Source organism: Urocampus carinirostris, chromosome 2, assembly GCF_059441175.1.
Source record: "Urocampus carinirostris isolate Australia breed hairy pipefish chromosome 2, RoL_Ucar_1.0, whole genome shotgun sequence".
In the NCBI taxonomy this organism is placed as follows: Eukaryota; Metazoa; Chordata; class Actinopteri; order Syngnathiformes; family Syngnathidae; genus Urocampus; species Urocampus carinirostris.
Window position 1 is genome coordinate 19,640,081 of NC_142350.1, and position 21,260 is coordinate 19,661,340.

General features: G+C 41.1%; 2 protein-coding genes and 1 non-coding gene across 4 annotated transcripts; 1 reads left to right on the forward strand and 2 right to left on the reverse strand.

Moving 5' to 3' along the window:
- Window positions 1-247: 247 nt before the first annotated feature.
- Window positions 248-13,365, forward strand: LOC148371281 (small conductance calcium-activated potassium channel protein 1-like). Of its 2 annotated transcripts, none has more exons than XM_088329283.1 (10): window positions 248-428; window positions 1,529-2,267; window positions 4,715-4,810; window positions 4,879-5,169; window positions 6,870-6,991; window positions 8,031-8,172; window positions 8,245-8,355; window positions 8,430-8,557; window positions 11,172-11,241; window positions 12,983-13,365. In XM_088329283.1, the coding sequence occupies exons 2-10, from the start codon at window positions 1,542-1,544 to the stop codon at window positions 13,208-13,210; spliced, it is 1,914 nt and encodes a 637-aa protein (XP_088185409.1). In that variant the 5' UTR covers window positions 248-428; window positions 1,529-1,541; the 3' UTR covers window positions 13,211-13,365. The 2 variants fall into 2 exon arrangements, with proteins under 2 accessions (XP_088185409.1, XP_088185410.1); XM_088329284.1 differs by having other exon boundaries at window positions 248-413.
- Window positions 13,366-14,923: 1,558 nt separating this feature from the next.
- LOC148371282 (small ribosomal subunit protein eS27) lies at window positions 14,924-17,275 on the reverse strand. The gene is made up of 4 exons (XM_088329285.1): window positions 17,163-17,275; window positions 16,564-16,672; window positions 16,382-16,492; window positions 14,924-15,084 (listed from the first exon to the last, which is right to left on the reverse strand). The coding sequence occupies exons 1-4, from the start codon at window positions 17,265-17,267 to the stop codon at window positions 15,056-15,058; spliced, it is 354 nt and encodes a 117-aa protein (XP_088185411.1). The 5' UTR covers window positions 17,268-17,275; the 3' UTR covers window positions 14,924-15,055.
- On the reverse strand, window positions 15,136-15,270 carry LOC148371283 (small nucleolar RNA SNORA35). Its single transcript, XR_015849847.1, has one exon. It is a non-coding gene; the product is annotated as a small nucleolar RNA SNORA35 (small nucleolar RNA).
- Window positions 17,276-21,260: the final 3,985 nt, after the last annotated feature.

Genomic DNA, 21,260 nt, shown 5'->3' on the forward strand with positions numbered 1-21,260 from the left:
CGACACAAACAATCCCAGATGATTGTTTGCTTTTACAACATCTGCAGGTTGAGTGGTTAATGTGGCTAAGCTGGGCTTTAGGGAAGACATCCTGATGGCAAGAGGCAAAATGCATTCCAACATGTAATGGATCTAAGTGTGCGGTCACATGTCGCCCTCATATACACAGGAGGTCCGTAACCTCATCTGCGATCTATGGGAGGAGCTTCGCTGCGGGTTAACCGCTAAGCGCTAATGGACAGGTTTGTCGGGGGGAGAGCACGGCCATTGTTATTGGATTTGATGATGCCGTTACATCACAACACCATTGCACCTTGATGGCTGATTTTTTTTCTTTTTTCCATGATTATTTTCTTTTGAGGACCTGGAACAGGAGGTGTGCAGGATTTTTACGAAATCTGAAGAAATCGTAGGTAAGGAAATCAAAGGTATGTATTGACTTGAATTGTCTTTATCGGCTTTGATATTAACGTTGTGAAACATTGTATGCAACAAGATTGTCACTTTAAGATAAACGTGTATTAAAGACTTTAATAAAAACTTTCAAGAGAAAAATAATATAAAAGGCAGGAAGTAAATTATTAACCACGCAGTGCTAAGAGACTATAATGAGAGCGCATCATTTTAATTTTGTATGGTAACAATAGTGCAATGAAAAGAAATAACATTTAAAAGCAACCCAAAACCCTAAATATGTCACAAGATGTATATTTTCACAGTTTTGTGCAATACAATTAAGCAATAAAGAAGAAAAAAGAAAGGCGCAAGATGTATCTTCACAGTTTTATGCACTTGTTTAGGGTGGTGATGGCCCTGGGGAAGAAGCAGTCTCTGAGACTGTTTGTCCTTGTTTTCAGTGAAAGTCACAAATTTTATAATAATAATATTTATTTATTTATTTTTTCAAATAAAATTAACGGGACATAAGGTAATATCTTGCAAAATGTGAATAATCAGGCCATGAATAAATCCGTGCAGTCTTATGAATGACATTTAATGAAATATTTTGGGACAGGTTGAATTTTTCAATATAGAATATAAGCTTTGGGTAATTATTTTGAAAAAAATACACTTGCAAAAACCTTGTTTACTAAGAAAAAAACTCCAATTCATTTTACATGAACAAAATTTCTGAATATTTATGGATATACATTAATAATTGTCCATTATTTGTGCTATTTTTTCAAATACAACCTTTATCATAATAATTTGATTTTTTTCTGAATGGCCAGACATCATCAGGGGGTCTCTAGAGTAATTTAGCTGAGCTGAGAGAACAGGGTGGCAATAACACCTACGTTTCAGTTTTGTTGTTAAAAAAATAATATAAAAGGTAGAAATCATTTGTTTCCACAGTCCACTTCGCATGCTCTGTATTCTTGGAAAATAGTTTTATTTTTCTTAGCTTGTAGCCTGAAAAGTAGTAATATGACAAAGTTTTGGGGGGAAATATTTTCACTAGGCACTGTATCTAATCCCCCCAAATCATTATACTCACTTTGTTTGTTTTTTCGATTGTATCCTCTAGAAGACCTGTCACCATGCAGCGCTCCTCCACCTCCTTGGTCAACATTTCTCTAGCGGACGAATGTGAGGTGGAGGAGCACGGGTCCCTGCTGCCTCCCGCCAGGACTCTGTCTCCCCGCCCGAACCGCCTCATGCCCAGGTGCTCGGACGGCGTGGTATGGGTAGACCGTACCCAGGCCGTGGCCACCATGCCTTTATACAACGGCTACACCTGCACAGGGGGCCCACCCCGCTCCCCCAGACTCAAATGCAAGGAGAAAAAGCGTCAAACCGGCCCCAGGAAGGGGCGTAACCCCAAAAACTCTTGCGGAACCCATAAGCTCAGTGCTTATAACGACACGGATTCCTGCGGGTCGCCCTTTAAAAAACCCGTGAGGCCTCACGTTCCTCCTCTCCAGAGGCAGGCTCACGTCTCCTTTGAGATGAACCGGAGCCTCCCGGAGATTATCGTCACCGGCAGGGACGACGAGCCACCTCCGCTTCCCCTGAGGGACGGGGGTGGCCTCCCGAGGGACAGGGGTTACCTCCCGAGGGAACCGTGTCGTTCCAGCCCCAAGCACAAAGCAGAGGCTAAGGACGATCACTACTGGAAAACACACAGCATCGGGTGGCGACTCGTCCGCAGGAGGGCGCTCTTTCTACGGAGACAGAGGCTCAACGACTGCGCCCTGGCCGTGGGGATTTTCGGCGTGGTCATGATGGTCATGGAAACCGAACTCTCGTGGAGCGTCTACAGCAAGGTCTGTTAGGCCTGCGACTAACAATTTGTTGAATAATAGATGAATCGCTCGATTATTCTTTAGATGAATCGGATGTTTTTAAAAACACATTTTTATTTTCCCTCTAAATTTAAATATTGAAGTTTGGGACAAGTAGAAAAATAGTGAACAATACGAGAATATTCTATCATATAAAACAATAAATAATCCCAGTGTTTCTCATATAACTTAACAAAAATACATAAAAAATATATATATATAGCCCTGCAAATATATAAAATATGATTTTCCTACCACCTTGTTCAAGGATCATATAGCATTTAGACTTATCTCACAAAACAAAAATGGAAGAAAGAGCAATAAATTAAATTTTACGTGTAGCGAAGGTTTTATTTGCCAAAAAATTACCAAGAATTCAAACCCACTTCTCAAAATTGTTGTCACCGCATTAGTTTTTTGGGTTTATTCTTTGAATATGAGGACAATTTCAAATGTGCAAATGATATAAAATATGTGTGTTGAGATAAACATGTCATCATTATCATTTTTTGTTTATATATTTTATCAATTTATTTTCAAAATTGTTTTCTCTGGATTTCTGCAGCACTTTCTCTTCCCTTGAAATTGGTTAACTTTGTAGTACTTGATTGTTTCATTTCAGTTTTGTTTTGGTGTAACCAATTATCGAATGAAGTACAGTTATGCCTTGTTTTTTGTGGGGGTTGCAGTCCAAATTGTTAAAATCTGCAGAGTAGAAACATTTATTTACTTGTTTGTTTATTTATTTCTATATTTTTTAATTAAAAGTGGGGGGCATAATTTGAGGTGTCTTTAAAGTGTTGAAGTAGAATATTTTCTCCATTTACTCATTCAACTCAATTCTTGCCATTTTGACTCACATTTGAAGGCCTACTGAAAATGTAGTTCTATAGCTTTAAGGCATAGGACATATCAAAAGAATACGTGGACTCTCGTCTTACATTAGTAAAAAAAGCATGTTTCTAGCTTTTACCATTGCTTAGTATATAACAGTTGAACTTTGTTAAGTTTAAAAAAAAAAACAGTACGAAATGGCCTAGTCCGCAGCTTGGTGGTTGCGGATTACTGCTTTATCATACGTTATTACCAAAGAACAAACCCCATTTCCAGTTTTAAGCATCTCTCATCTCATCTCATTAGCTACACCGCTTATCCTCAGTAGGGTTGCGGGGGTGCTGGAGCCCATCCCAGCAACCATTGGGCAGTGGGCAGGGGACACCCTGAACTAGTTGCCAGCCAATCGCAGGGCACACGGGGACAGACAACACACTCGCTCATTCACACCTAGCGACAATTTAGACCGGCCAATTGACCTGAAATGCATGGTTTTTTTTGGAATGTGGGAAGAAACCGGAGTGCCCGGAGGAAACCCACGCAAGCACGGGGAGAACATACAAACTCCGCACAGGAAGTCTGGAGCTGGATTTGAACCCAAGTAGGAGGTTCCCAAGACATGAACTGTGCCGCAGCATTTTTTAACAAATAAAAGTACTGTATTTATTAAAAAAGGCGTTTTTTTTTTAGAAATAACTTCTGCTGCTATATTACATTCACTTAAGTCTCACTGCCAGGGTCGTAAGGGTGTGTCTTGGGCAAATACATCCTGGCGGCACCTATCCTTCTCCAGGCCGTTTTTTTGTCTAGTGATTCGACCCAACACCCCTCACCCCCAAACACACACATAAAATAGTATTTGTTTCCATTATTACCAGTGGCAACCACCTTATCTTAGTCACATACAGCATCTTCATCATCTGTTCACCGTTTTTTTTTGTGTACAGCATCATCCCGTTCTTCAGAAATAAACCGGACCTCGGTTTTTGTGAGACAATACTGATACTAGATCCTAAATCACTGCGGAAAAAAACTATATTTTACACTATTGGTTCAAAAAAGGGGGAAACTATTTCAGGACACTGCTTTTTAATCTAGATGATATTTTGTGCCGATGTGGACGTTGTGGCAAAACAAATATCTGGCTTAAAGATACCTTTACATTCCTTTAGCACGTCAAGAAGTCCGAATTTGTTGAAGATAGAATGCATCTTCCTCTGCCTCTCTGTAGTTTGTGTTCTTCCTTGTGCTTTTAACACTCATTTTTGTTTGCACTACACAATACAGTGATATCTAGTGCTCAAATATTACAAAGTATCCATTTAACATTTGCAGTGCCTTCCTTTTAAGGCTTGTATAAAGCTTTTAATTTTTCGCGGCTCCAAACCGATGGAGTTATTTTTGGGTGGTCCAATATGGCTCTTTCAACATTTTAGAAGGTGGCTCCTTGGCATAGTACTACAAATAGTGCAACGCCCATTTAATGTTGTTCATCATAGCATCCTGCAAAAGGATTTAATGTCCGATTATGAGATTGTGGTATCTCCTACTATTCCATACATTGATTTCATGACCTCTGTGTTGGTTTTCATCAGAGCTCCGTCTACTCGCTCACGCTCAAATCCATCATCAGCCTTTCCACCATTCTCCTCCTGGTTCTCATCATGGCGTACCATTGCTGCGAGGTGCAGGTAACACCGAAACAACGTTTTTCGGTTGCGTTTGCGAAACTTCGACAGATGTTTGCCGTGCGTCCTAGCTCTACGTCCACGACAGCAGTGCGGAGGACTGGCGCATCGCCGTGACCACAGAGCGCCTGGCCCTGATCGCGTTGGAACTGGCCACGGCGGCAGTTCATCCTTATCCAGTAGGTCTTATGGCCTACTTCCAGAAGCAGGCGGCACCGGCAACGGCGCTGTCCGAAACGGAGCTGGAGATCGTGCTAGCGCTGCCCATGTTCCTAAGGCTCTACCTGCTCGGCCGAGCCATGATGCTGCACAGCCGACTCTTCACCGACACGGCCTCGCGAAGCATCGGGGCACTCAACAAGGTGTGTGACGCGGCGGGTGAATTTTTATCACTTGGGACAGAATTACTATAAATTCTGGACTACAGAGCGCAGCAGATTAAAAGGCTGTTAGGTTTGAATTTTAGTACGGGGGTTCTCTCCTGGTCTGACTCCAGGATCTACCATTCCACCGTAATGACAAGCAAAAAAAATGTGAAGCACCAGGGCAACCATAGTGTGGAGAATAGTCATTGGTGGTTGCCCCAGTAACAGACCAAATTGCATTCGCCTGTTATCGTTTCTCTAGGATTAAATGAATGTTCAGTGACACTGATCCCGAGGATGGGTAGGGAGAAGTGTAGCGCTTTTTAATTATAGATCTGTCCGCCCATCTAGTCAAGTCAAGTCATTTTTATTTGTATAGCCCTAAATCACGAAGAGTCTTAAAGGGCTTCACAGATCATTACACTATATTACACAGACTATTTTTCTGAATATTATCATACATTCCCCTGCTCTGGAGCCGACGAAAAGAGTAGGTTATTCATATGCTATAGAGTAGAAGTGAGTTTTAAGCTTAGATTTAAACATTTCCACTGAGGTTGCAGATCGGATCTCAGGGGGAAGAGCATTCCACAGCACCGGTGCCCGGATGGAGAACGCTCTCGAACCAGCAGAACACTTCTTTGCTCTTGGAATCAACCGGAAGACCGGCACTCTCAGAACGTAGGCTTCGGACCGGGACATAGGGGAAAATCAGATCTGAAAGATAAGAGGGAGCAAGTCCATGTATGATTTTGTATCATACTAAAGGAACCTTGAAATCACATCTAAGGCTAACTGGGAGCCAATGCAGGTTAGCCAAAATCGGTGTTATGTGATCGTACTTTTTTGTCCTAGTTAAAAGCCTCGCTGCGGCATTTTGTACCAGCTGAAGAGACTTGATTCTAGACTTCGGGAGACCAGAGAGTAGTGCATTACAGTAATCGAGACGGGAGGTAACAAACGCATGAATTATAATTTCCGCATCCGACTGAGACAGTATAGAACGAATTTTAGCAATGTTACGAAGGTGGAAGAAAGCGGTTCTATTAATTTTCTTTACATGCGTTTCAAAGAATAGATCAGGGTCAAATATGACACCTAAATTGTTAACTGAGTCACACTGTGTGATGTGACATTTGTCAATGTTCACAGCAGTTTTTGAGAATAAGTCACAGCATTTAGATGGACCAATGACTAACATTTCGGTCTTATCTATCTATCTATCTATCTATCTATCTATCTATCTATCTATCTATCTATCTATCTATCTATCTATCTATCTATCTATCTATCTATCTATCTATCTATCTATCTATCTATCTATCTATCTATCTATCTATCTATCTATCTGTCTGTCTGTCTGTCTGTCTGTCTGTCTGTCTGTCTGTCTGTCTGTCTGTCTGTCTGTCTGTCTGTCTGTCTGTCTGTCTGTCTGTCTGTCTGTCTGTCTGTCTGTATGTCTGTCTGTCTATCTACATAGATACATAGATAGATCTTTGCTATGTGATGCTGTTTTGGTTAGCAAAAATGCAATTATGTTTAAAACCAAGCAAAGTCACTCCCCAGCTATCTTCCCCGTAATCCTTCAAATGGTGAGCTCCATATAAGAAAATGTCCTTGCTTGAGCCCACCTATTACCCGCCGACCAGATTAAGAACGCAACATTACGCAACTTAAATCTGATCGCATGGCACCAGATCCACTTCAACGCCCGCTTCGTGGGCAAGACCTTGATGACCACCTACCCCGGCACCGTCTTGATGATCTTCAGCGTATCCTTGTGGATCGTGGCAGCGTGGGGGTTGCACGTATGCGAAAGGTAATTAAAAAATGCTCCGAATGCACCACAGTTCAAAAGTTTGGGGTCGCTTACAAATGTCATGTCAAGTCACATTTCTTTGTATAGTCCTATTTCACAAAATGTCTCAAAGGACTGCACAGGCCACATAGACAACATTCTGAAACTGACATGCAACTGACAAGACCTTAAGAAAAATAAACCCAGAGAAGGGGGTCACACAAGAGGTGATCCCCTCTCAGGATGACTTGGCTGCAATAAGTTTTGTCTAAATTTTCTCCTTTTTTTGGAAGAAAAGGCACAGTATTTTTGTTCGTGCAAAAATAAACCTCATATATTTAATTGCAATTGCTTGTTTCAATGCTATATCTACAAAGATATACAGTACAGAAGCACATTTCCAGCAACTGGCACTCCAGTGTTCTAATAGTACATTATGTTTGTTAATTGTGTTAGAAGGCCAATGAATGATTCTAAATCCCTTCTGCAATGATGTTAGCACAGCTGAAAACTGTTTAAATGGTTAGAGAAACTATAAACTGACCTTCTATTAGAGTAGTCGAGTATCAGGAGCATCACATTTGTAGTTGTGATTAAATGAGAACTTTCGTGTAAAACTTGCCAGTCTATTCTTGTTCGAAAATATGAAGGCTAATGCGAGAAATTGCCCAGAAACTGAAGATGTCCTACGATAATGTGTACTACTTCCTTTGGAGAACAGCACAAATAGGCTCTAGCCAGAGTAGACAGAGAAGCGGAAGGTAATACCAAGCAGGAGGACAAGTAGCTGAGTCTTTAGTTTGAGAAAAAGACGCCTTGACTAGCTACTTGGTTAAAAAGTACCTAAAAAACACCATTGTCAATATATACAGAGAAGAGGTGACTCTGAGGCGCTGGCCATTTAGGAAGTGTGACAAGGTAAAAGCCATATAAGCCGACAAAAGGAAGATAATTGTATGGGCAAAAGAAGACAGACATTGGACGACTCATTTGATAAATAAAAATGGGTCCTTTTTCATTAAAAATAAATAAAAAAATACACTATAATAATATTTGGCAGGCATCACAACTATCGGGACCTGAGCAGCAACTACATGGAGGCCCTGTGGATGGTGTCAGTGACCTTCCTGTCCATCGGTTACGGGGACGTTGTTCCACACACCTATTGCGGTCGCAGCATCTGCCTCCTCACCGGCATTATGGTGGGCATCAAACACAGTAAAATAATTCGTTTTTTAAGAAACGACGATTTTAAAAAAGTAAAAATTCCGCAGGGCGCCGGCTGCACCGTCCTGGTGGTGGCAGTGGTGGCCAGGAAGCTGGAGCTGACGAGGGCCGAGAAGCACGTGCACAACTTCATGATTGACTCGCACATTTCCAAGAGGGTTCGTTAAAACTCATCGCGCTGTTAAAATCGGTCGGAATCCCAATTTGTCGTGACGTGCCGGTTTGTCTACAGATGAAGATTGCTGCAGCCAACGTGCTGAGGGAGACTTGGTTCATCTACAAGCACACTAAGCTCTCCAGGGAGAAAGACCAGACCATGGTCCGCATGCACCAGCGCAAGCTCATGCTCGCCATCCACCAGTAAGACCTCGAAAGAAATTACAGAATTTGCCTGTACTCATTAAAAAAAAAGTCAACAAACGTGTGACCAGGTTCGTGTCGGTCACAGGTACACATAAAATTCTGAAATGAATGCTTTTAGTGTAAAGTGTAAAATTCGGCCTGTACCTCAGCCCGGTTCTCTGATTTTAAATGCTCACTATACTAGAAATAAGAACCAAGAGATTGTAGTTTCTCTTTTAACTATTTACTGAATTCCAGAAAGATTAATTACACAGCTGAGGAGCCTTTTTCAGAGTGACACTGAAGAAGTCCGTCTATCTACGATAGTCCTAGTCTTATACTCTGAGCTGCCAACCCACACAAGGTTGGAGGGGAGACTCAGCCTCTCCAATGTGCCAATGTAAAACCCACGGGTCTTACCTCAGGCTTGTAAAACATACAGACCAAGGAGCCGGACCTGGCCCGTTGGATGATTTAATCGAGCCCATGATGAACTACTAAGTATGTCAAAAACAGACTCATACTCCATCCATCCATCCATGATCTGCACCACTTATCCTCAGTAGGGTCAGAGGGGTGTTGGTGCCCATCCTAGCCATCCTCGGCAGGGGAGGGGACGCCCTGAACTTGTTGCCAGTCAGTCGCAGGGCACACAGGAACAGACAATTTGCTCGCTCATTCACACAATTTAGACCGGCCAATTCACCTGACATGCATGTTTTTGGAATGTGTGAGGAAACCGGAGTGCCCGGAGGAAACCGACGCAAGCACGGGGAGAACATGCAAACTCCACACAGGAGGTTCGATCTCATGACCTCAAAACTGTGCCGCACACGCGCTAACCACTGGGCCTCTGTGCTGCCCTCATACTCTTTTTTTTTTTAATCCAAAGAAATGCTCTCTCTCGCTGCTATAGGGCAGTGTTGAGTTTCTATAGCATGGTGAGTTGGTTCAGTTGTTAAAGTGTGGTCACTCAAATGTTAAAAAAAGTTAACACAATGAATGCCAAACATGAAAATATTTTTCCCAATTTTTGTATATATATGTGTTGTGCTTGAAAAACATCCCTTGTCATCCATTATTATTAGATTTAGGGTAGGTTACTAACGTAGGTTGAATGATAAAGCATAATACTGAAAAACAAAGCTAAACATTTGGAGTTAACATTATTTTACTGATCCGGCCTAAGAACAGAAAGTTCCGGCCGGATCCGGCCCCAGAGACAAATTGACATTGAAATCCCTTGAAATCTTAACTGGGTTAGTTGGATAATGCAGATGTGTGTAGTCACGGGTTACATATACTCCATTACATTTAAATGAGTGAGTTTTAGGACATTTTGTACTTCAGGGAGTATTTTGAACTTGACTTGAGTAGATTTGTAAAAAAGGAACGGTACTCTTATTCTGATAAATTAGGCTACGTTGAAGCAGTTATTTAAATCCCCTCCATGTAAGGACGCATGTTACCCAGAGTCCTTGGCTTTCTTTTTATCTCCGGTGAGAGCCACTGTGCGGCCCATGCCCCACCCATTTAAAAGGGGCAGCGTCACATACAAAGCAGGTAGCTGTTTTAAAGCAAACCGGCCAGTATTTGATTGGTTATGGAGCCCAAAGATAAAAAAGAGAAAAATAACTCAACATAAAACAAACTTAAACTGTATTAATGTGATTTTATTTACGTAAGCTTTTTGAAAAGTTGCTATTTTATTTTTCTAAATGCACGCTGTTTTTTAATGCTCTCTTTTTGTTGCGCAGCTAATGGGCACATTGTGCACCTTTGTTGATATTTTTACCAACCCTAAAAAAATACATCAAAAATTGAATTTCTTAATTGCCTTTCTTTAATTTCCTCAAAACAATTATTAAACTTGAGGCGGTATCATACAAAGGATTAGTTATGTCAATCTCTAAGGACGTGTTGCATTCAACTAAGTGATTTTGACACTACGCTAATATTATTCATTCGTTTATTATAAAGCTTATATAAGGCTTTTGATTTTTTGCGGCTCTTGAAATTTTTTTTTGTCCAATAGGGCTCTTTCAACATTTTGGGTGCCGACCCCTGGGCTAGCTTATTGTTCTGCCTGCAGAGCCTGTTAAAAAAAAAAGAGTACTTGGGCTTTGAATGTGCTACTTGTGCTTAATGTATTTCTTTGATTTATACTATTATGATTGTATTGTTTATTAAAGTACTTGAATTTACCTTGATTATTTTAATCTATGATTGAAATAAATTCAATTTTTGCTCATTCGATGGATAGTGATGATTTGATTGAATAAATGTTTAAAAAAATAATAAGTAAGACTTAACTACAGTTACTCAGTACTTGAGTAGTATTTTCACCAAGTACTTTTTTTACTTTTACTCAAGTACTTTTGACTTCTACTTGAGTCATATGATTCTGAAGTAACAGTACTTTTATTTGAGTCAAGTTTTTGTTACTCTACCCGCCTCTGGCATATTGTGTGCAAGAGTGCTTTTGGATAGTAAGCCCGGCAAGCAAGCACAAGTCAAAGCAACCTAACGGGTCAGAGTCTTCGGTTTGATATCTGAGAGGGCAAATTTTCGACAATTGATGTCAAAAGAGGCGACGGCACTTTAAGGGTGTTAACGTTTGTCTGCTATCCAGGCTGCGGCGCGTCAAGATGGACAAGCGGATCCTGGCGGACCAGGGCAGCACGCTGGTGGACCTCTGCAAGGTGAGAGAGGCAAGTGCACGAGCCGCTCGCTCAGTGGAGCCGATAGATAGTTTTCGTGTAGACCACAGGTGTCAAACGTGTGGCCCTCGGGCCGGATCAGGCGCAACGAGGTTTTCAATTCGGCCTGCTAGACAACAACCAGAGAAGCACAGGAGTAAAAACAGCTGTAGTTTGAGATATGTCCACTTGATGTTGACAAAGCCAGGCGCCGCGCGCAAAGCAACTGAAATGATATTGCCTTATCTCCCTTTCTGACTCTCTCTTTTTTCTCTCTCTAAGGCTCTTTTTCTCACTCAATATCTCTCTTCTTATTTATTTCTTTTTGTCCCTCTTTTTCCTTTTTCTCTCTCTTCATCCCTCATTTTCTTTCCCTTCCTTCTCTCTCCCTCTTCCTAACACTCTCTTTCTCTTCTCGTTCATTCTCTATATCAAGGTCTCTCTTTTTTTTCTCTCTCTCTTTCACTCGTTTTCTCTTTCTCTCTCCATGGTTCTCGCCCGTTCTTGATTTTCTCTCCCTCTCCCTCTCTGTGTTCGATCTACCAGTCCGGCCCCCGTGAGTTGTTTTTTTCTACCATGCGGCCCCCAAGCTAAAATGAGTTTGACACCCCTGGTGTAGACAGTCGGCCATGTTGGATGGGTGACTTTGAAGTAAGGACAGCTTTAATGTAGCATTGAAAGCGTAGAATGAATTAAGACTTTTTGGACTCGCTACAGACGTTCACAACTTTGCAGTGATGCCAGAGTTACTAGACAAACCTATGCCGCAAGGTAGCCAGAATTCCGTTTCTTCGGATCATGTAAACACGAGATTTGGCAAGCTGTATTGCTACTATCAGCAACCAGAAAACAGAGAAGATGGGCAAGTAATGGTAGCACGTGACAAGAATTGTTCACATCAGTGATTTTATCTAGACTGCTTGAAATTGAAGAAACGAATAACAACTATGGATCTACAAATATAAACACATAAATACATTTAGATTAATGCTCTTTACTGTTACTTTGAAAAAACTACATTGAAATTGGAGGGTTTTTACTTCCAATGTAGGAAAGCAATTTAGAGAGCGTCTGGCCAGCTCCATAATAGCACCAGGTATCTTTGAATTGGCCAGGTCTCTATGAATATTAAAATTCATCCGTAATGTAGCGGTATCCCACGAGTTGTAGCTCCAGGTCTTCTGGTTTATAGAAAATAGATCTGGCGTATAGCAATAGGCTGGACCTGCACCTTTGCCATTAGCCTCTCTCCCGACGCTGCCTCAATCGCTTCCCAAACCCGATAATAATCTGCAGAGCACCTGCCATTTATGCGCTCTTCTTTCCTCAGAGTCCGAATTTAATTGGTGAATTTCTTTTCAATGTGACAAAGCGCTAAAAGCCATCTGTCGCTCACAATCACACCCACCCATAGCGTTATGACCTCCCTAATCTGCCACGCGGTAGCATTTGCTGTGTGCTGTCTGTAGAACACAGTTCACGATAAATCGATATCAATGTCAATGAATACAATTCAATCGAAAATCCACGAACCAGTGAACCAACGATAACTAAATCGCAAAGTAGTGAGGGTCTGTGATAATCAGCAATGCCAAAATGAAAACACTACCCATCCAATATGGCCACCACTATTTGGGCTTCCTGGACGTAGATCACGTGATCACAATTATCCATTGCGAAGACACCATTGTTGTGACGTTATGTCTGCTCGCATTCCCTTCCTCCCTCCTCCTCCCCTCCTCAGCTGCAGACCACGTTGGGTGACGTGCTGTTGGAAGTGCAAGGCTGCAGGGCCGAGCTGGACACCCACGTCCACGGACTGGAAAAACACGTGGAGGAATTACGTGAAGGTTTCCGGGGCCTCATGCCGCTACTCACCAGTACACTTTCCACGCAGAACTCGTCGATACGCCACCTGCTGCGGGAGAGGGAGAAAAGGGGAGATACTGCTGCAAAGAGTGAAGACGGGTAGAATGATGAGGAGTGTTTGGCGTCCTCTAGCAGGAAAAAAAATGGTAGTATTGCGTGATAGGAAAAACCGACTTGATCTAAATCAAAGGGTCTCAAACTCAATTTACTCGAGGGCTGCCGGAGCTAGTTTATGGGTTAGGTCGTAGCACCACCTTTGTCTAAAATACGGTTCGCGGGATGGACCCAGCCTGTTGGATGATTTAATCTGGCCTGCCATAAATGTCAGTGTGTCAAAAAAAGATGCAAGACCGAGTCGATTCTATCAAAACATTTTTCGAAATTAATTAATTAATTAAACTATATGCTCTTTTGGGCCACTAGAGGAGAGTAAAGGATAGACTCTCATTTTAAATTACAAGTAGTTTAATCTGATGTCGTGTAATCTTATTGTCAGTCTAGTTTTAATTTTGTATTTTTTTATTCTATTCAAAGCAATATGAAAATAAGGGCAAAAATTATATATTTTTCAAAGCTCCCACTAGATTTTCTATACCATGTTGAGTTGGTTTAGGTGTAAAACGGCATTCGCTGAACAGTTGAAATAAAGCAGTGAACACATTCAGTGCAAAACACTAAAAATATTTTCCCAATTTTTGGGTGAATAAATGCGTTATGCTTAGAACATATCTGTGTCATGTATGGTGATATTATGTATGTTAGGCTGAATGATGGAGCATAATACTAAAAAACTATGGTAAGCTTAAAATTTTAAGTTGAAATTCTTTTAGTAAAACAGCCCACCTTAGAACAGAAAGTTTGAATTCACCCCTATAGCCCAACAAGTTTGACAACCCTGATCTAAGTGGTTAATTCTTTTTGTTTTCTACGTCAGTCTTCCATTTTAATGTGGGGTATTTTGTTTGCAGTTTGAACTAAATTAGTGGCTGAATATATTTCTATAGAAAGGTTCAAAATACAAAAATCACATAACGTTCGATGCACCTTTTTTTTTACTAAATACAGGCTTCATAGCCTTTTCATTGCCAAATTCAAGCGGACTTAAATCCAAAGGTTTCCAATACTATTAAAAGAAAATCCAATGTAAATCATGTATTTTGCAGTCGTGACTATCTTATTTACATATGCAATTTTTAATCTTAAATGTGTATTTATAGACATAATTCTGACGATTTGAAAAAAATCACTGATATATTTTGAGAAAAAACCTCTCCACGTAAAGGCGCTCGGTAAATGACATATTTAGCATCAAGAACTTCTCACTAGAATTTGGCGCCAAGGAATACTTTAATTCTGTGCAAGACTTTGTGCCAGCTGCCATTAATTGTGAAAACACCAGAGAACAAAGTATGCCCTCTCATGGCAACACTCCACCCAAAAGTCAAACACTTGACAACCTTTGAAAACATTACAACTCAAGCTCTTTCAAGGATTTCAAGTACCCATACAAACCCTGTATCTGGGTCTTACAGGGTTAAGGTTTATAATATGAATGCAAGTCATTTTGGTGGGCAGAAGCTTGAAATAAGTTGTGGCTGAATATATTTACAATACTAAAAAAATGCAAGAATACAAAATCATTTTATACTTAACGGTTCAATCATAAATGTGAAAAAGTTTTCGTTAAAGTATATTTTGGGGAATTGGATTATAGAGGTTTGACTGAATTAAATGCAAAACAGCATCCCATCTTGTCCATGTGTTTGAAAAATTAAAAAAAAAAAAAAACAGCACTCATTTCAAAGAACCCAATTCATTAATTTAGCCAAAACAACATTTTATTGAGAAACAAGGAACAGAGAGCGGCGGTACGGCAGTTACAACGTAGGCTGCAGTGACAACCGCCACCCGCGGTCAGTCCCTTCTTTCCCGCTCCTGGTACAACACTTTAGTGTTGCTTTCTCCTGAACGAGCAGCCTGAAAGACAAGATGACAAATGAGTCCGGCTTTTCCATCGTGCCACTTTCTGCTTGTTCTCAGCCTTCGAAAGGGGGGAGCCAGTGATCGAGCGCCACCCTTCTGCAAACTGAGTTTTATGTTGCACTAACATTGTGACTGGACAACCACCAAACAAGATGACCAGTCATTTAATCAGCAGTGCAGGAACAGTGAACTCCTAGCTGGACATCACAAAACTTGAATGTAGCAATAATTTTTAATCAGTGCTTAAAGGCCTTTCACATATCACAATTAGGGAATTTCAGTATTTCAAATCACTTGGTGTCAAACTTTGAGCACAGGGACCACATGGTTGAAAGGAACATTCTCACAATGGTCAGAAAAATAAGGGGTCTAAAAAGTGTGCCTTAGTTGGGGGCTGAAGGTCTTTAAGAGGTTGAAACTGATTCAGGGATGTGAAATTTCATTTAAAAAAATCATTGCAGTTACCCTTCCCCCACATGGATTTTTCGTCACCAAAATGTATTTTGTGGTGTTAAGCAACTGTGTATTTTATCATCATACTAAAAAAAGAATTCATTCCTAATAGTTTAACTCGTTCAGAATGGATGGGGGAGGGTGAGAAAGCCTACAAACACGAATTTCATCTCATCTCATCTAGTTCAAAAGTCTCATGAAGATGTGTACCTAACTATAGATACTTTGTGACTAATTGAAAATCAAAAGCTTCTTTGAACTTCAGCTGTAATGCTAAATGTAATTCACCCTGGTCATCCTGAAAGGGGGATGCCACTTGTAAGGTCCCTTCTCAAGGTTTCTTTTTCCTCACGCTGAGGTTGTGAGTTGTCCCTTGCCCGCATGTTGGTTTAAGATCAGGTAATTGTGTCATTGTAATCCTGTGCAGTCCTTTGAGACATGTTTGTGATTAAGGGCTATATAAATAAATTTGACTTTACTTGAGCAAAGACGCCCTGTTGCTATTTTTCGACCTAATTTTGGCAGGCCAGTGACATATTTTAGTTAAAATACGTTGAGCAAAGTTTCCTCTAGCTACGGTGTCATGCAAGTAGCGCCTGACTTTTGTGAAATACAGTAGGCATTTAAAACTGTAGGTCATTGTTTAAAGCTAGTGTTTTACTCAGCCTTGTCATCCAGGCCACATCCGGCATGTGAGCCAAGAGTTTGGTGATGTTAAGGGTTCACTGTGCCAAATGTCAGTAAATAAGCAAACACATCACTGGTTAACTGATTTATGGGACAGTACCATAACATTATATTTACACCCAGGCTAAAATGGTTCTGTGGTTATACTAACCTTCTGTGAGACGTGCTTTCCCTCCGGTTGGCTGACACAGGACAGTTGAGCATCCGACGCACAGTACGACTGTCTGTGCGTGGCTGAACACCGTCGTGATCTTGTAGCATCCTGATGACAAAAACAATAGCACCAATTCATACATGATCAACCGGTCTCCCTTTGACTGGCTTGCATTTTACCCGGACATTTGACATCCATGAAGTACGAATTGGGACTCTGAACAAGCCGCTTCTTTTTGTGCCTCCTCCTCAACTCCTCGGGGGATGGGTGCAGCAAGTCTTTAGCGAGCTGTAATGGCGGATTAATGAAAAGCGTGTCATTATACGCTGTACATGAAATAGAAAGGATACCATAGAGTGCAATTTTTGTAATTCAACTGGTTCTTCCGGATTTGATAACCATGCTTCCAAGTTGGCCTTGTTTATCCGGTTAGAGAACATACAAATGATCTGTGTATAGCGAACCGCATGAAACGTTTACATTTGTAGGCGGGGGTACACAAATATCGGGGTATATTAGTAGAAACGAAATTGGTCTTTGATGCATTAGCCTCGATTGGATACATGTCTGCCGTGTGCGCGCCGCCATCTTGAGTCGCGACACACTCGAGAATCGAGTACATAATTCGGAACTAAGTGGGAATTAACGAAAACCAGATAGACTCCCACAGGCAACGGTAGATTCGTTTGGACAGTGGGCACATGTTTAGACGTTAATGGGCGCGCGGGGGGGCATACAAGTATAGAAAAATCATTAGAAGTGCGGTGGGAGTACTCACAGGCATGTTGGCGAGGAAGTAGCCGCAGCCGAAAAGGAGGCGCACCCGGAAGCGAGGCCCTAATGTTCGCGGTTGGGCCCAGCCCCGAGCCGGAAGTGATGACATCGGCGTGGCCATCCTGGTATTTTTTGGGTTATTTTTTTCATTAAAAGGGCAGGTTTTTTTGTATCCCTTCTGTGGTGATGTACGAGGTGTTAAGTGGACATTTTCGTGGAAACACTAGTGTAAGATTTTCTCGCAAAGGAATCTATCAAAAATGGTTTCAGGAATGGACGAGTACTGCATACCTGTCAAGCTCCAGGGCTCCATGCCCTTACAAACTGTCGTATTTTCCCTTACAAAATACAAAATAATCTTTCACCATTTTTTTTCAAACGTGTTTATTTATGTAGTTTAACGTGTTTTATTGCACATGTGTTTCGTTATATCATATATATTGTTAATTAACATTTTGTTGTGAGATCCTGAGTTGCTCAACATGAATGAGGTTTATTATAAAAAAAGTTCAAAAATTAAGAAGCTTGGACGTTCACTGTAGAAAGAAAAAATACATGCAAATATAATTAAGTAGAATAATGCATTTTCTTTTTCAAATTATGAATTCATTTTCTGCATTAAATTATTGTTGGTAATATACTGATCAAAGGGACAACCACAAACCTGTCTTTTTTTCATTTTCTCCTTTTATGCTTCCTTTTTTTCTTAACTTCTTGTTACAACATGATAATTCGTTATATAATGCATCGAAGCAAGTGAGCCGTTTGAGAGCCGTCTCTCTTTAATGAGTTGAGCCGAAAAAGCCAGTTCTCTAAAAAGAGACAGACTTCCTTTCACTACACAACTACAACATGAAATCCGATGTTGAATTATGCATGATGGGAAATCCCCAGGCGGCAGACGTATGCGCACAGTAGCATCAAACCGCTCGCTTCGTTTGCAACGAAAAAAAAACGATACCAAGATAGAGGCTACCACGGCGAACTCCTTTGACTTGATTGATTTGCCGTTTCGTGATAGTCGGTGCATACCGGATGGTACCCATCATTGACAAATTTGCGTTTTTCTGTACAGATTTTCTCGTTTGTCGTACACGTCTTAAAATGCATAATAAACGTACTTTGTATGGCAAAAACGTACAGGTTGACAGGTATGGTACTGACATAATAGTAACGATTCAAAGCAGTATTGGTGGTCTTCGTATGACATCACGTACATACCTGTATGTAAACAGTCGGCCATAATAAGTGGGTCTGTAGACTCGGTTTGATGTTATCATCATGGAGCTACAGACTCCACACCATGGGTCTCCAAACTTTTCAGAAAGCGGGGGGGGGCAGATTTGGTCAGTAAAAAATGTGCTATTCAGCCTGGCATTTTTTGAACAGTCTTTAATAAATTCACCAAGTTTGCAGGGCGATCAGCGAGGCGAACTCATAGCTCGACTTTGAAGCATTTTCATTTGACTCGCAGGGTGTCGAGAGAAAGCGCTGCTGTGCTGTAAAACAGGTCCCAGTTGCTTCAACTCTTTACAGAATTTGTTTCCAGTTAGGTTCTTGTAGTCAGCATTTTTGTCTGGCAGTGCCTTTTGATAATATATATTTTGAAATTGGCCACAGACTCTTGGCAATTTAGGCAGACGCAGTTGTTTCGAATTTCGGTGAAAAAATACTCCAATTTCTACTAGTCCTGGAAGCGTTGGCCCTCACAGTCAACTTTCTTTCTTTTTATTTACAGTCTGCTTGTCTGAAATTGAGTGGGCTGAAAAAATCTTCTAGAAAGCCAAGGCGCCAACTTTGTCCTTATTGTCCCTCTGTGTGTCTACAACAACACTACTACAGAAATACCACAAAACTACTGTACTACAAAACTAAACATCAAATTTGGTTGGTCGGATACCTTAACTACTAGGAAGGTAGGGGCACTATTCCCTGTGGTGTGTCTTGGGCAAGTACAGCCTAGTGGTGCCCATCCCCCTCCAGGCCAACTTATGTTTCCACCCGGTCTTGAACCGAGATGTCTTCCTCATGCCATGAGGCTCTTTAACTCCACCCGGGGGAGTAAAAGCCCACATTAAACCACACCCTCACATTTGCATATTACCCTCTTTTTATTACAGTGTGTATTTGTAGCACTATTTAAATACTCTATGTAACCGCGGTGTACGTGTCCCACCAAAGATCCACATTCACGCTGGACTGGATGATGAGGTTTTTATTATTACAGTTTCTGCAAATGGATGAGTCACAACATTAGCTTTTTCTGCTGGGTCTGATCTCTTTGATCTCTTTGTAGTACTCTGGTAAAACTGACAACAAACCCCGCCTCCTGGTCACATGTTAGAAGCCAAAACCAAACCCCACCCCATACCAGCAGAAACTATACACATATTTTAGCAGGAATTTCAATAAAATAAAAGTTATTATTACACCCGTTACATACACCCCCCTGAAATTCTGCTAAATATGGGAGTGCTACACTAAACAGAAAAAAAAATCACATGCCAAAAAGGCAAATACTGATGAAAAAGAGGACACGAAAACTGGTACAGTATTACAAGGAACAAACTGAAGTGCATGTCAGTTCTAAAACTCTCCCAAAAAGGAGTGTGAAAAGAAAGGAGGCGATCAAACTCCTAACTAAGCACAGACTCAAAGATGCCTGTTACATCTCTGAAATATCAAACATTGTTCCTGTAGTTGTAAGTGCTCACATAGGCACAATTCTTGTTTCTTACTCAAGCTTTGTTACTTAAACTGAAAGTGTATCTCTACTGAACTTAAATTAGGAACTAGCAGATTTTGCAGACAGAGGATTGTCACCTACCAACTGGTCATTCATCTGACAAATTAGACGACTAGGAGGCCTGATGGACTGGCGGACCCTAAGACCATAACGTCAGGTTGAGCACAATTAACCTGAGCTTGAAGGTCTGGGACAGTCAAGTCTAAACAGTCAGTATCAGGGGAGTCTGCGTCCGGATGGTCAGGGTTCAATGGGGTCTCGTCTGGGAGACCCATACCCAAAGGGATCATGTTTTCAGAGCACTGTGATGGGCTTTCCGTATTGTCACTTGAAGTATGGTCAACATCTTGTTCGGGGATGTGCTGACTTCCTCGACTGGATGTATCAACACTGCGAGAGTCGGACTGGGCATCAGATCTGCTGTCTAGTGAGTTATCCTCTACCTCTGGATGAACTTGCTCTTCAAGTCTCACATTACTCCTTTTAATAAATGTCCTCATTAGATCTTCCCACTCATGTATTGTTATTGAGTCTGAGCCATCCCCAATAAATGACGGCGGTTCCTTAACCTTTCTCTGCGTAACCACCTGACTCAATCCGTTTGCTACATCTTGTGTGGCAGCAGCGTTAGGAGCTACTATATTATGTGACTGAATATTTGAGAATATGCTATCAGCCAATTTATGTCCTATCTCCTGAATAATATTTTTCATCTGATCAGCTACACCCTCAGAAATGTCACTCGTGCTCTGATTAAACATGTTTCGAATATGTAAATGAGTCAAAATCACAAAATAAATCAGTTGCCTGAGTAACACGTCACTGTATAGCAATTTTAAATACTGTGAGCTGATGGCTTCATGAAACGATGTGGCAGGTAGGACAGTCCTCGGTTCGGAGAGTTTGAATGAAGTCACGGGTCACGGCACCAATGTAACCGCGGTGTACGTGTCCCACCAAAGATCCACATTCACGCTGGACTGGATGATGAGGTTTTTATTATTACAGTTTCTGCAAATGGATGAGTCACAACATTAGCTTTTTCTGCTGGGTCTGATCTCTTTGATCTCTTTGTAGTACTCTGGTAAAACTGACAACAAACCCCGCCTCCTGGTCACATGTTAGAAGCCAAAACCAAACCCCACCCCATACCAGCAGATGGCACTGTTGGACTCAGCATTGCAGGACATTTACCAAAAACTATACACATATTTTAGCAGGAATTTCAATAAAATAAAAGTTATTATTACACCCGTTACATCTATATATCAACACGTTATATCGGGTCTTTATTTTCTATATTCCTTTTACTCTATTATTGTTTTTTTTTTTTCAACACAAGGATACTGCTGGAAG

Excerpts from the sequence above, each read along its gene's own strand:
- LOC148371281 (XM_088329283.1), top strand. The coding sequence starts at position 1,542 with ATGCAGCGCTCCTCCACCTCCTTGGTCAACATTTCTCTAGCGGACGAA. Across the intron at positions 2,268-4,714 it reads CGTGGAGCGTCTACAGCAAG|AGCTCCGTCTACTCGCTCAC; the intron begins GTCTGTTAGGCC and ends GGTTTTCATCAG. Across the intron at positions 8,558-11,171 it reads CTCATGCTCGCCATCCACCA|GCTGCGGCGCGTCAAGATGG; the intron begins GTAAGACCTCGA and ends TCTGCTATCCAG.
- LOC148371282 (XM_088329285.1), bottom strand. The coding sequence starts at position 17,267 with ATGTCATCACTTCCGGCTCGGGGCTGGGCCCAACCGCGAACATTAGGG. Across the intron at positions 16,493-16,563 it reads CATGGATGTCAAATGTCCGG|GATGCTACAAGATCACGACG; the intron begins GTAAAATGCAAG and ends TTTTGTCATCAG. Across the intron at positions 15,085-16,381 it reads GAAAGCACGTCTCACAGAAG|GCTGCTCGTTCAGGAGAAAG; the intron begins GTTAGTATAACC and ends CTTGTCTTTCAG.